At 39.3% G+C, this 12082-nt stretch overlaps 2 protein-coding genes across 3 annotated transcripts; one reads left to right on the top strand and one right to left on the bottom strand.

Moving 5' to 3' along the window:
- Positions 1-699: 699 nt before the first annotated feature.
- terf2 (telomeric repeat binding factor 2) lies at positions 700-8176 on the top strand. Of its 2 annotated transcripts, none has more exons than XM_087793663.1 (13): positions 700-1007; positions 2831-2914; positions 3002-3019; positions 3197-3306; positions 3391-3483; positions 3576-3716; positions 4755-4828; positions 5044-5532; positions 5969-6085; positions 6154-6273; positions 6345-6421; positions 6495-6532; positions 7809-8176. In XM_087793663.1, the coding sequence occupies exons 1-13, from the start codon at positions 857-859 to the stop codon at positions 7965-7967; spliced, it is 1671 nt and encodes a 556-aa protein (XP_087649789.1). In that variant the 5' UTR covers positions 700-856; the 3' UTR covers positions 7968-8176. The 2 variants fall into 2 exon arrangements, with proteins under 2 accessions (XP_087649789.1, XP_087649788.1); XM_087793662.1 differs by having other exon boundaries at positions 7806-8176.
- On the bottom strand, positions 8177-12071 carry nip7 (NIP7 nucleolar pre-rRNA processing protein). Its single transcript, XM_087793664.1, has 5 exons — positions 11922-12071; positions 10334-10420; positions 10082-10220; positions 9691-9831; positions 8177-8650 (listed from the first exon to the last, which is right to left on the bottom strand). Exons 1-5 carry the CDS (start codon positions 11975-11977, stop codon positions 8531-8533), a joined length of 543 nt encoding a protein of 180 aa, XP_087649790.1. The 5' UTR covers positions 11978-12071; the 3' UTR covers positions 8177-8530.
- Between the last annotated feature and the right edge of the window lie 11 nt (positions 12072-12082).

Below are 12082 nucleotides of genomic sequence, written 5' to 3'. Positions count from 1 at the left end.
TCTCTCTTCGTGAGTACGCAGCACCTTGAGAGAGCACTGAGAATATATATCTGTAAATGTTCAGAATTATTGTATTTATTTCACCTCAAATAAAGTATAAAATAAACATGGGTTACCATAAGGCATTGGCCTAAATTAATTAATACAGTATTCATTCTCTACCACTTCGAGGTTGTGGGGGGGCTGAAGACAATCCCAGCTGCTCAGGGTGAGAGGCTGGGGACACACTGAACGGGTTGCTAGTCTCTCAGAGGGCACACACTCACACCTATGGACGATATAGAGTTTTTAATTTACCGCTGTAAAGTTTGGGACTGTGGGAGGAAACAGGAGTGCCAAGAATAAACGAACGCAAACCAACTTATAAACTTCTATGAATATAGTATATACAGTACACATCTATTTTATATGATGACGTTTGATGTCTTCGAAATACTTAATATTTATTTTAACATCTTTTATTAGACACAGAGAGCACCCAAATTAAAGTTTTTAAACTAATTGTTAATTGTTTTTTAGCTTTAATAAAGTGTGGAACTTCATTGAAATGTTACATCTTTTAACGTGTCATACGTCATCAAAGCGGGCGTTGTTGTTTCGGATCATAGAGATGACGTCAAATTACATCACAACAGAGTGAATGACTTCATCAAAGTGTTCAGGGGCTCAAGTCACCCATTCGGGGTTCAGCTTCTCTCGAGGGTCAGCCAAGTGCGCACTTTTTATCTCCGGTACCTCCCCGAACCTCAGGGGGGCGGTATACACGAACGTCTCCCTCAAACACAGGAAGTCGGTGGTGACGGCGAAGAAGAGAAGAGGGTTTTCCCGCCGCGCTATTCTGACTCGCCGAAGCAACATGGCGTCAGAACTCGATGTAAACAACAAACGCAAACAAATAGAAGGAGTCGTGAAGAAGTGGCTCGTTGACTTTTACAGTTTTTTGGCGTTAGATTCATTCAAGAATGAACATTATTCGGAATTTTCAAACATCAAGGACTTTCTCGGTAGTAAGTATTTCAACCTGTGACTTCAGTGTTGTTTATTCATTTTGTTTTATCTCTGCGCGATACTCGCTCAAACTATTCAAAGGTTTGTGTTAGTAGGTGGTTTATTGTCTGATCGTGGTTTTCGCGACCCAACTACATACATAGTCCGGACCTGTGGTCCCTCCAGCGTGTCCTAAGTCTCCCCCTCAAGTCTCCTACAGGTGAACCTGAACCCCTCAGCAGCAAGTTGTCCAGGAGCCATCAAAGTATATTTTGGCTGAAAAAGAACTCACAATATCATCAGTCAAAATGAAATCCATTGCTTGGTTACCAAATGAATCAACATGTATATAATAGTTAGGTTGGGTAGAACTTTATTTATTGATCCCTCAGAAAGTCTCCTTCGGGAATATTTTTTTTCCAATTAGACACAGCAATACAGCAATTAAAATAAAATAAGAACAAGAACAAAGAGAAATAAAGAGAAAGAACAAGATGATACAATCTAAGGCTAAAGACAAAGAACATGGATCAAAGAAAAATAACAAAGACTAACATAGAATAGGACATCATGATACTTTCACTCCACTCCTGCCCCAAAAAACTCAGAATCAAACAATCTAATAACACGAGGAATGAATGAGTCCCTGAGATTATTACTGTTGCACCTGGGAAGGAGCATTTGTGCTCCACCTGCTTCTCTGCTCACTGATGACAGTGCTGAGAGGATGACTGTCATCATCCATGATGGACAGTAGTTTGTCCAGTGATCTCCTCTCAGCAACTGTAACCAGTGAGTCCAGCTTCAACCACAGAGCCAGCCCTCCTGATCAATCTCTCTAACCTGTTGACACTCCTCTTGGACACATTCCCACCCCAACACACCACAGCATAGAACAGGACACTGGCCACCACAGACTGGTAGAACATGCAGAGGAGTTTCCTGCAGATGTTAAATGATCGGAGCCTCCTCAGAAAGTACAGTCTACTCTGAACTTTTTGTTAAGAACATGGACTGTTTTGCAAGACCAGGTTACCGGCCAGCCACACACTGAGTTACTTATAGTTGTGAACTATCTCCACCTCGTCGCCTCTGATGGACACTGGACGTGGCTTTGTCCTTGACAAAGTCCAAGACCAGCTGGTTGGTCTTTGAGATGTTCAGCTGCAAGTGGTTCCTCTCACTCCATTCCACAAAGTCACGTATTAGACTCCTATACTCGTCTTTGCTGTTGTCCCTGATGCATCCAACAATGGCAGTGTCGTCAGCATACTTCTGGACGAGACTCAGCTCGGAGTGGTAGCAGAAGTCTGAAGTGTAGATGGTGAAGAGGAGAGGGGCCAGTACTGTCCCCTGAGGTGCTCCTGTACTACACACCACAGTGTCAGACATTTTCCTTTTCAAGATCAGAGATTTTTCTCATTTGAAGGAAACAGTTTCTGTTCAGTTTTCTGCAGTGTTGAACTAGAGACATGTCTTTGTCAAATACAACACTCAGGTTTCTCAGGCTCAGTTTGACAGACTGACCTAAGTCACCCAAGTATGGACTCAACCCTGGAACCTTATAATCAGGATCACTTGAGATATATTGAAATATAGTGAATTAATTGGGCCAATGTGAAGATGCTATTTCTCTACCGTTAAACGTGTATATTTGGCACATTCCTTGTGTACTGAGACGCGGAATCAAGTCCTCCTGTATCTGCATGTGGAAGTAAATTAAATTGACTAAGTTTGACTACTATTGTTTCGCATTACTTGACTCTAAATTTGCAACACTCTTTCTTGGTTATTTTGGCCTGGGCTGAAAATTAATCAAGTAATTTGTTCTTGTTTTCCGCAGGTGTTTTACTCCAAGCCGTGATTTCCAGTGAAATCAAGCCTGCAAGGGTTTTAATCCTGCAATTTCTTTCTTCAATAAACGAAGGTGAAAAACTAAGTTGTATATCATGGTTATCATGTATTTGTGGTTGCGGTTTAGAACTCATAGATTTCATTTACTTTTTTGTTTTAGGTTCCAACTGCAGAAATGGTATTTATTCTCTGAACAACAACTGCTTAGATAGCAGAGAGGGATGCAAGACATTACTTTAACTGCAATACTTCTACCAAAGCTTGCACATAATACTTGAGTTTACATCCTAATATAAAATGATACAAATAAACTAAAACACACCTGCACTGAACTGGAGTTTTTGCTTTTCCACAGAGTCAATTAAACAACTGGAAACTGCGTTACTGTTGCTGGAAAGGATCGGCCAGTTAGGCGAGGTGTCGCTACAGGACTTGAAGAATGTTTCCACCTTAATCCAGAAAATGGTGTGTTGACGTGTTATTCTAATTCAGAATTTGAAGTTTGATATATGAGCCTATGTTGACCATGTTTACCGTCTATAACCTCAGATAGTCAAGATTTGTATAAAGAACATGGAGTTAGATCGAGCCATGGAGATGGCGCACAAATATTTTTCCAACTGCGCTGCAAATAGTTCAGAAGTGAGTAAACACACACACACACACACACACACACACACACACACCCACCCAATTGCTTACATGTTTAACATGGTCCTTTGTCTACTCTTCAGGAGATGTATTTCCAAAGTTTAATTAGTTTACGGCGTAAAGGTGAGAATTTGGATGAAGACATTCACTTCGGGGAGTTCAAGCATCAAATGATGGAATTTTGTGAAACGTTTTGGAAGTTCACGCCTCCTTTCTTATACAAGGTGAGTGATGATGTAGCTAGGGATGCACCGATCCGCCATTTGGATCCAGCCTCTTAGTCAGATCGAGGTGAAATCACGCTAGACCACTAACTTTATTAAGCATTTAAAGAAGCAACACAACAAGAAATATGAGAAGATCAAAGAAACAAGAAAGACGAAACAGAACAAACCCATTAACTTTGCTGTTCTGTAGAGACAAGAGAAACTTTCAGAGCCGTGATCAAGAACAAAATTCATTCAGAACTCTGTGATCTAAAGTCCATAGCACCCAGACGTGCGTACCTTGTGAGTCAGATTCAGACTAGTTGATTGGATTTGTTTTTGTTTCTTCTAATATACAATTATAACGGTTGTGCTTCTTTTTTTATTTTTTACATTTATTTGCAAAAAACAGTTAATTTTGAAGAAGAAATGACTCAAAGAGTGCATTTATTTAACTTGTTAATGTTGTTTAGTTCTTAGTTCTGGACCTTTTGTGATCACCTAATAATCTTGACACTTGCAGGGTTGTTTGAACTTCGTTCCACATTGTCACTCTTAGTAGTTTGTTTCACCAACTTGTCAACTTAACAGACGTCCACGTGTTTTAGGGTTATAGGGAAGCGACGTTTACAGTTTTCTTATTTTCTTTTTGTTCTCAAAGTGCTGATAAACATTATACACGTTATTTGAATAAATATGACCTTTACATTTTATATGTAATTTTTGCTTTTTATTAAAAGCATCAGCAGTGTTATTTAAATGATAGGAAACAAAGTTAATCTTTTAACACAAGTATTGGATCAATATCAGTTGATACTGAAAGCCTAGATCTCGGTGTTCTATCGGGACGATAAAAGTCTGATCGGTGTCTGAAAAATACATGTTTTTGTCCTGAAAAGTCAAACCCATCCCGCCAAAGTCATTTTATGCAGCCACATGGTTGTCTCAGAATCTCATTAATTAATATTCATGTTGATATAGTGATCTATAAAGATGTCGATGTTTAAGATAACATAGAATAATCATTTAAACACGATTTTATTACCTGTGTCACAGGCAGCAGTTCAACTGAGTGATAAACTAGGAGAGATTGACGCGACCAGCTCGTCTGATACAGAGTTTTCCAACTAGTAAGATGCTTCTTTTGTTTACTACATGACCCATTGATACCTTGTGTGCCACAAACCTGCTGTCGATACCAAGATAATTCAGAAAAGTTATTTCTTTGTACACAAATGATGCCATTAACGATAGTCCTAGTTTGAGAAAATCATAATTAAAAATGGTTCTTTATCTTTACTCCTTTTGCTAACGGTCTGTCTTTCTTTTCCCAAAACATTTCTAGTAAACATGGAATGATCCAGAAGTCCCGGTTGGAAAAGGCCTACCTAGAACTGGCGGGAGAATCAAACATCCCCTTTTCTCAGCTGGAGGACGAGGTTGAAAGTGGGCAGTCTTTAAACTTACGGCTGTCCCCCTCCGACGTCAACGATGATGACGAGCAGGAGCAGGCCCACCCAAGTTCAGGTCCGGTCGACCCGCAGACCAAGTCAAACGCGGTGCCAGAGACACAGATGCCAGAGACACAGATACCAGAGACACAGATACCAGAGACACAGATACCAGAGACACAGATACCAGAGACACAGGTGCCCGACACGAGTTCCGCCGCTCAACCCGGCACAGTCTCGAACGGCGCTCAAAGCTACACACTGGCCCGTCTGGTGATGGAGCCGGACAGTCAGAGAAGCCTCACAGGCTCGGAGCGTCAGGACGAGTCACAGAGTCTTAACTCGGTCACAGACGCTGCTGCTGAGCCCAAGACCGGCGTCAGGTTGGTACCGAGTGCTTGTTTACAATTGAACTTATTGTTTAAGGGATAGTTCACCCAAAATCCCTATTTAATTTTCTACTCACCCTCATGTCGAAGTAGGGTTTTAGAGATTTTATTAAGTAATCTTTGTCTTTTTTGAGTTGCGTACGTATGCGGGTCGGACACAGTTTTCTTTGTCCAAAAAGACACTTAAAAACATCCAAATACCTCAATACTGCTCGTCTGTAATGTCCCCCTAAGACCCGAAATGAGAAATTGAAAATTCAGAAAAATAAATTAAATAATTCTATATTTTAGGCATGTTTGTTGCATAGCTTCCATTCAGAGATACCTTTTTTTGCAACAGCTTTAAAAACTGAATAGATGTAGTATTTTCTTGTCTGTGCCTCATTCAATCCAACTGGATCAATAACGCATTACTTTTGTTTATCGCTAGAGAGAAGAAAAAAGTTTCTCACCAAAGAAAAAACAGCGGAAACTCTAAACATTCACCAGCACCTGAGGCCGCCTCGAAGAGAACTCCATCTAAAAGTCCAGCCCGGAAAACTTACAAGTAGGAAAACGATAACGGACTCATTGTTGATGGAATCATCTGGATAATGTCATTTTATTTACTCACAGGCACGTGGATGACTTTGAATTCTCTGATTCTTCAACCGATAGTTTCCCTAGTCCTGCTCTGCGTCGTAATTCTGTGGCGGTGAAGCGACGTGCCGAGACCCCCGGCCCTTCCTCCAAATGGTGAAGATTTTCACGCTGAAGTTCTTTATTAAAATGGAAACTGTACTGTAACTTTTGTTTTTGTGTTTCAGGATCCATTTGTTCAAAAATGCAAAGGAGAGCAAAGAAACATGGCCTGAGGAGGAATCCTTCCTCCAGCAAAACTCCGGTAAAACGAGCAAAGCTTCGGTGAATTTCCATTTTCCAGCACGAGGCTTAATGAAGCGTTTCTATTGTTGTAGGCTTAAAAGACACCAGCTTCGCGTCGGGACAAAAGAGGGTAAGAAAGGCAACACGCAACCTTGTTTTTAACATGAATACATTTTTTAAAGTCTTAATATCAGGGTTAGGTCAAAATTAAATTGGAAGGAATTGTAAAACACAGGGGGTGTCATTGGCAGTCATCTGTAGTAACTTGGACTAATAATTGATTTGTAGCATCATAAACCTGTCTTCTTTAAAAATGACATGCATGAGTTACAGCTAAAATATTAATGATCCATTTCTCCAAAGTTCTACATTCAAATGTTGTGAGAATTTATTATTTCAAATCTTAAACCTGCTTTATTTTTTGGGTGACTACCTAAAATGAAATATTTTTAAACAATCAATAGATATTGAGAATGATCTAATAAATAATTTTAAACAATAAAGAATCACCATGATAATTAAAATAAAATCAAGGCAGACGGAACGTTGTACTGATGCTCTTAATTTGAAAGCCGGACATTTATTCCCTCCCTCTGAATGGCGTTTTGGGAATTTATGGTGAAGTTTAGCGATAACTGTCCAAAGTAAAGTTCGGCTCACAGGAGAAACCAGATCAACTGACAGATTGACAGCGGTATGATGTTAAGTTACAATGACTCGACCTGGCGCTTTTTTCTCTGTGAGTAGTGATGCTGTGATGAAAGATGGACCCGCCTTATGTTGCTTCTGATTGGTTGATATTGCGTAACGCCTTCTGTGATTGGCTAGATTTACCAACGTGTATTATCATTTAAAAAAAGAGTATTAAATGGGTCAATATAAGCACGAGAAATGTCAAGTGTGGAATGAGAATGGCTTTCAAACCAAATTTTAAGCGGTTTTCTACGGAAAATAATAAAATAAGTTATAAAATACAGTTTTAGCTTGAAAAATAGCGGATATCTGGGATCCCTGTAATATGGATTGAATAATTGTGCGTCAGATGTCATGTAAACTGGTGTTCAATGCTGAGACCCCCTCATGGTGTTTATAATACGTCTGACATACTGATGAACGTTGATAACAATATTTTACACTAGCTTGTGTCATGACAGTGTGACATTGATCTATTTTGCTTCAAGGCTAAAAGGAATATTAGACGTATAATTAAATAAATGCAGGGGCAACAATGAAAACTGTGTATTTGAGGCAAAATATGATCAAAGTCAACTGAACCTCATGGCGGCGATAAAAGGGTTGCCCTTCTTGCCCATGACTCGTCTTCACACACAAGTCATATAGATGAATCTTAACAATATTGATGAGATGCCAAAGCTGGAAGTGACCCTCAACACTGTCTTCAGCAGATCTGGAGCGAGGAGGAGACGAACTGGCTAAGAGAAGGCGTGGAAAGGTTTGGAGAAGGAAAGTGGAGCAAGATTCTGTCGTTTTATAAATTCAAAGGCCGTACAAACATCAACCTCAAGGACCGATGGAGAACTATGAAGAAAAAGAATATGGTCTGATTTTCTTTAAATAATCGGACTCTTACTGTAGTATTTTTGTCAACATCCTGCTACTCACCCCGTCATTGACTCAAAGCAGATGTGATTTTGATGTACATTGTTTCAACAGAAGTCAAGAGACAAAGTACAAGGAACTTTGCCTTTTTTGTTATGTTTTTACTTTTGATATTTTCACTGTGTTGCCAATTGTATAAAAATATCCAAACAGATTGAGGCTTAACAAAATGTTTAATTCAAACCAATGTACAACTTCCATGTCATCATTTATACACGTGTCAGCAAAAGATCAGACGTCAACATTGTGACCAAGAAAGGAAAATGGAAACGATCCAAGGAATCATTTGTTTCTTCACTGGCTTCTAACCTTGACAATGCAACCATGTATTCACAGTAGATGACGTAACTTGTAAAATTCAACTCTTGATCAGTATCAATGATGCTGGCATGAAGCCAGAATCCTTTGTCCAGAGAAGCTGTGGATAAATCCATGAAGGTGTTATATGTGCGTCCACTGGGATCCTAGAAGACATTTAAGGCAACAAGAAGGTCCAACTTTTACGCGTCTATGTGAGAGTGTCTTCGTTCCTGATGAACTCGCCCACATCAGCCTGGTGAAACACCACGATGGCCATAGGGTCCACCCGCCGGCACTCCTGGGTCGTCTTTGCTGCCACTCCGAAGCCCTTCATTTTTAAGGAATAAAAAAAAACGAAATATTAAACAGAAGCATCCAAAACATTAACAGTTTATATCATATAGTTATGGTGGAACATTCGATATTTTATAGTTAAATACATTTATGGTACTTTAGTCTTTTTGAATAGATTTAAAAATGCCTTAAAGTGATAGTTCACCCAAAATTCTAACCACTATTTTCTACTCTCACATCGACTAAGGGTTGGTATTATTTTCAGATTAATCTGTTCCTTTTAGAGTTATAGACAAAAATGTTTGTTCATTTTAATGTAGCGACTGGAGCTCAGTTGCCGTCGTCTCATACTGCTCGCCTGTAACGTCCATCTTGTATTAAAGGCTCAACATGAGAAATTGTTGCAGAAAAACATAAGTCTATAATTTAGGGTTGCGGCGCTGCTAGGTCAATATCCAACACCGACATGAAGTACTCTGGGGTAAATATCGCAAGCATTTCCAGTCTACTGTCTACACTGGAAAAGCTCGCTATACTTACCCCAAATATATTTTTGTCTATAACTCTAAAAAGGAACAGATTACTCAAATAATCCCAACTCTTAGTTAACTTTCACTTTAAGATTAATTGCAGTTCAGGCTGTTGATCACCGAAATACACCGAGTCTGTCCTTATTGACATGTTATCAATTATGAGTCCAACTCAAGCATTTAAGCACAAACGAACAAAATATAACATGTCGAAAGCCACAGTACACCGGAAACATGATCCTTTATATTGTGGAGCAAACATACTGGTCAGGTAAGAGTTAAGAGAATATAACATCAGAACATCCCATGAGTCAGAACGAAGACACCAGAACAAGTCTCATCTCAGAGCCACTCGTTTTTGTCGTAACATTTTTGACTAAGTGATGCCATTTCAAATCAAGATGGAACCGGAATAATCAACACTGAAGAGCCCAAATAATGACTTGGATAACAATTCTTCAAAGAGAAACCATCAACCTAATGCTTACTTTCCCAAAGGAATTTTTACAAATGATTAAAAAAAAGACACAGAAATAAAACTTACAAGAGGTACGTCAGCCATGGAGTAAACCACTACTCCCTGATACTGCATGGTGTTCTCTGTGATCCGGCCGAGTCCAGACTTTAGTACGTGGTTCCCATAGAGGAAGGACTGCTCTGCCCCAGGTTTCACCCACACCTTGAACTGAACAAAATATGGTTGAAAAAGTGACTCACAAATGTATCCAATCCAAATCATTACAGGTCACGTAGAATGATAAGTAAAAGTGTATTGAATATTAAATACATTGACATGGAAAAAAACAACATAACTTTATAATGGTTTGGCATAACTATCATTTTTGGAAGCAAGACTTCTATCCACATACACACGTTGGGCCGAATTGACCCCAACAAAAACCAAAACTAAGATAAGATACTTCTAGGGCGCTCACCTTAGCATACGGGGCCAGGAATTCCAAAGACGTCACATTCAGCCGGAACTTGTTGGTTTTTGAAAATTTCCCAAAACATGTACCAACTGAAACCAGTTTATTCCGGGCGATGTTGGTGGTTAATTTCAGGATCTTTTCACTGAAGAAACGAGAGAAAACGCACAACATTAAATGAAACTCTCCGCAGATCATCCTCATCCTGCCGTCAAGCTGAGACAAACCAGTACCGATTCATTCATCTGAGCCACTCACCTCATGTAGTAAACACGGTTGTTGTGAAGGCGGAAGCAGAACGTTCCATCAGGCCTGTCCACCAGAAGTTTAATGTTTTCTCCAATACTGAGAGAACAAGAACAAGACATTTTAAATAATATCACCAAGTGTAGAAATAGGTCCACCATTTTTTTTGAGAGTCAATGGAACCAGATTGAAAAAGACAGCATCTTCCCCACAGCCTTGAAGTATCATCCCTGCAGGTGCACTTTAGGCATCTGTCTGACATGGGTCTGGATTTAGGCCAGACAGGTCAGAATTTAAAAGCCTCGCCAAGGGTCTTGTGCAGCGTCAAGCTGGACGCTTATTTTTACTTTTTGGAGTTGCACTTGAACGCTACGTAACACCCCATGGTGTAAGACTTTCGGTTAAAAAACAGATTGGTTAAAAGAAAAACTTGATTCTTTTTATGGTATTTCACTCTTTGTCGCTGTGATGTGGACGTTAGCACAGAACTAGTCTTTTAAATAATGGCATCTTTATGGGGAAATGAAAGGAGCCGAATGGAATTGGACATCGTAAAGACAAAGCTCTGAGTTTGTGTAAAACTTCAACTTTCCCTGCACAAGTATATACCACAAGTATGTTGAAAAAAACAAAAAAAACAATATTATCATATTATTTAGTTTGTTTGTTGTACACTTCATCTAGTTAAACAAATATACACTTGACACTTTAACTTAATTCATTGTAACGCAACATTCTTATTTTGTGAAACTAATATGCGTTAGATACAGTATTTTGAAGGTTGATAACAGTATTTTTGCTATGAATAACTCATGCGGGAGACCCACAGACAGTGGATTCTATGATGACCCTGGTGGTCTGTTGTCTTCTGAACAGCTGCCGCAGGTGAAGGTGGATTTTGCTGAGGCTATGAAGAACAGAATACTGAGGACATGGACTTATATTGGTTAAAATAAATGTGAACTGCTGCAGAATGCCTTTTCAGGTTAATATTCATCCGTTAACTAATGGTTTTCTTTTTTTGTTTACATAAAAAGTTATATCTGCTAGTTAATTATCTGAATCTGTATTTATTTCCACTTCTTTATTTGTATTGAAATGTAATTTAAACATTTAAGACCATAAATGTTCAGCTTTGTGTCATTGTCCTTTAGAAGAGAGATGTATTGAATAAATACAAATACTGTGAACAACTACTGTTCTCCTACTCAGGGGTAGTTTATCTCTTTTACCATGATATCATAGATACATTGTTTTGTGATGAACAGAGTATAGAATCCATCAAGATACTATAGTTATTATGTACAACACTGTACTTTGTGTACAACGTGTAGACAGAGTTTGGGTTTTAAACTGTTTTTCTGATAGCTATTATTTAGTAACTACAGTATGTATCAATTATTAACCTAGCCGACATTTTAAACATCAAATAGGAAACGAAGAACACCGTCATTATTCGGAGAACGATTACATTTGATATGAACACGAGTGTATTGATGTGGATCCAGCGTGTGAGAGAAGTAGCTAGCATGTTAATGCTAATCTGTTCTCGCTACAATACTTTCACATACATCGGCAACGCGACGGCGACGAAACTTACTATTTGGACAACTTCTCGAAAAAGATCTGCGTCTCTTCTTCTGTGAGGGGCCTCATGTTCGGTCGAGGCGCACAAGGGCGGTCGAGATGCGGATGAAAAACGTGGTTCGAGACGGGAAGCGTTCCGAGAGAGGAAGGTCGATGACGTCACCTGCAGGCGTT

The sequence above is a fragment of the Callionymus lyra genome, chromosome 6 (genome assembly GCF_982586985.1).
Source record: "Callionymus lyra chromosome 6, fCalLyr1.hap1.1, whole genome shotgun sequence".
NCBI lineage: Eukaryota > Metazoa > Chordata > Actinopteri > Syngnathiformes > Callionymidae > Callionymus > Callionymus lyra.
Note: the sequence above shows the minus strand (reverse complement) of the source record. Positions and strands in the feature narration are given on the sequence as shown.

Coding starts and splice junctions, on each gene's coding strand:
- terf2 (XM_087793662.1), top strand. CDS start 857: ATGGCGTCAGAACTCGATGTAAACAACAAACGCAAACAAATAGAAGGA. Junction 1,008..2,830: donor CATCAAGGACTTTCTCGGTA/GTAAGTATTTCA, acceptor TGTTTTCCGCAG/GTGTTTTACTCCAAGCCGTG. Junction 6,533..7,805: donor TCGCGTCGGGACAAAAGAGG/GTAAGAAAGGCA, acceptor CACTGTCTTCAG/CAGATCTGGAGCGAGGAGGA.
- nip7 (XM_087793664.1), bottom strand. CDS start 11,977: ATGAGGCCCCTCACAGAAGAAGAGACGCAGATCTTTTTCGAGAAGTTG. Junction 10,421..11,921: donor TTCGAGAAGTTGTCCAAATA/GTAAGTTTCGTC, acceptor TTGTTCTCTCAG/TATTGGAGAAAACATTAAAC. Junction 8,651..9,690: donor CCATGGCTGACGTACCTCTT/GTAAGTTTTATT, acceptor TTAAAAATGAAG/GGCTTCGGAGTGGCAGCAAA.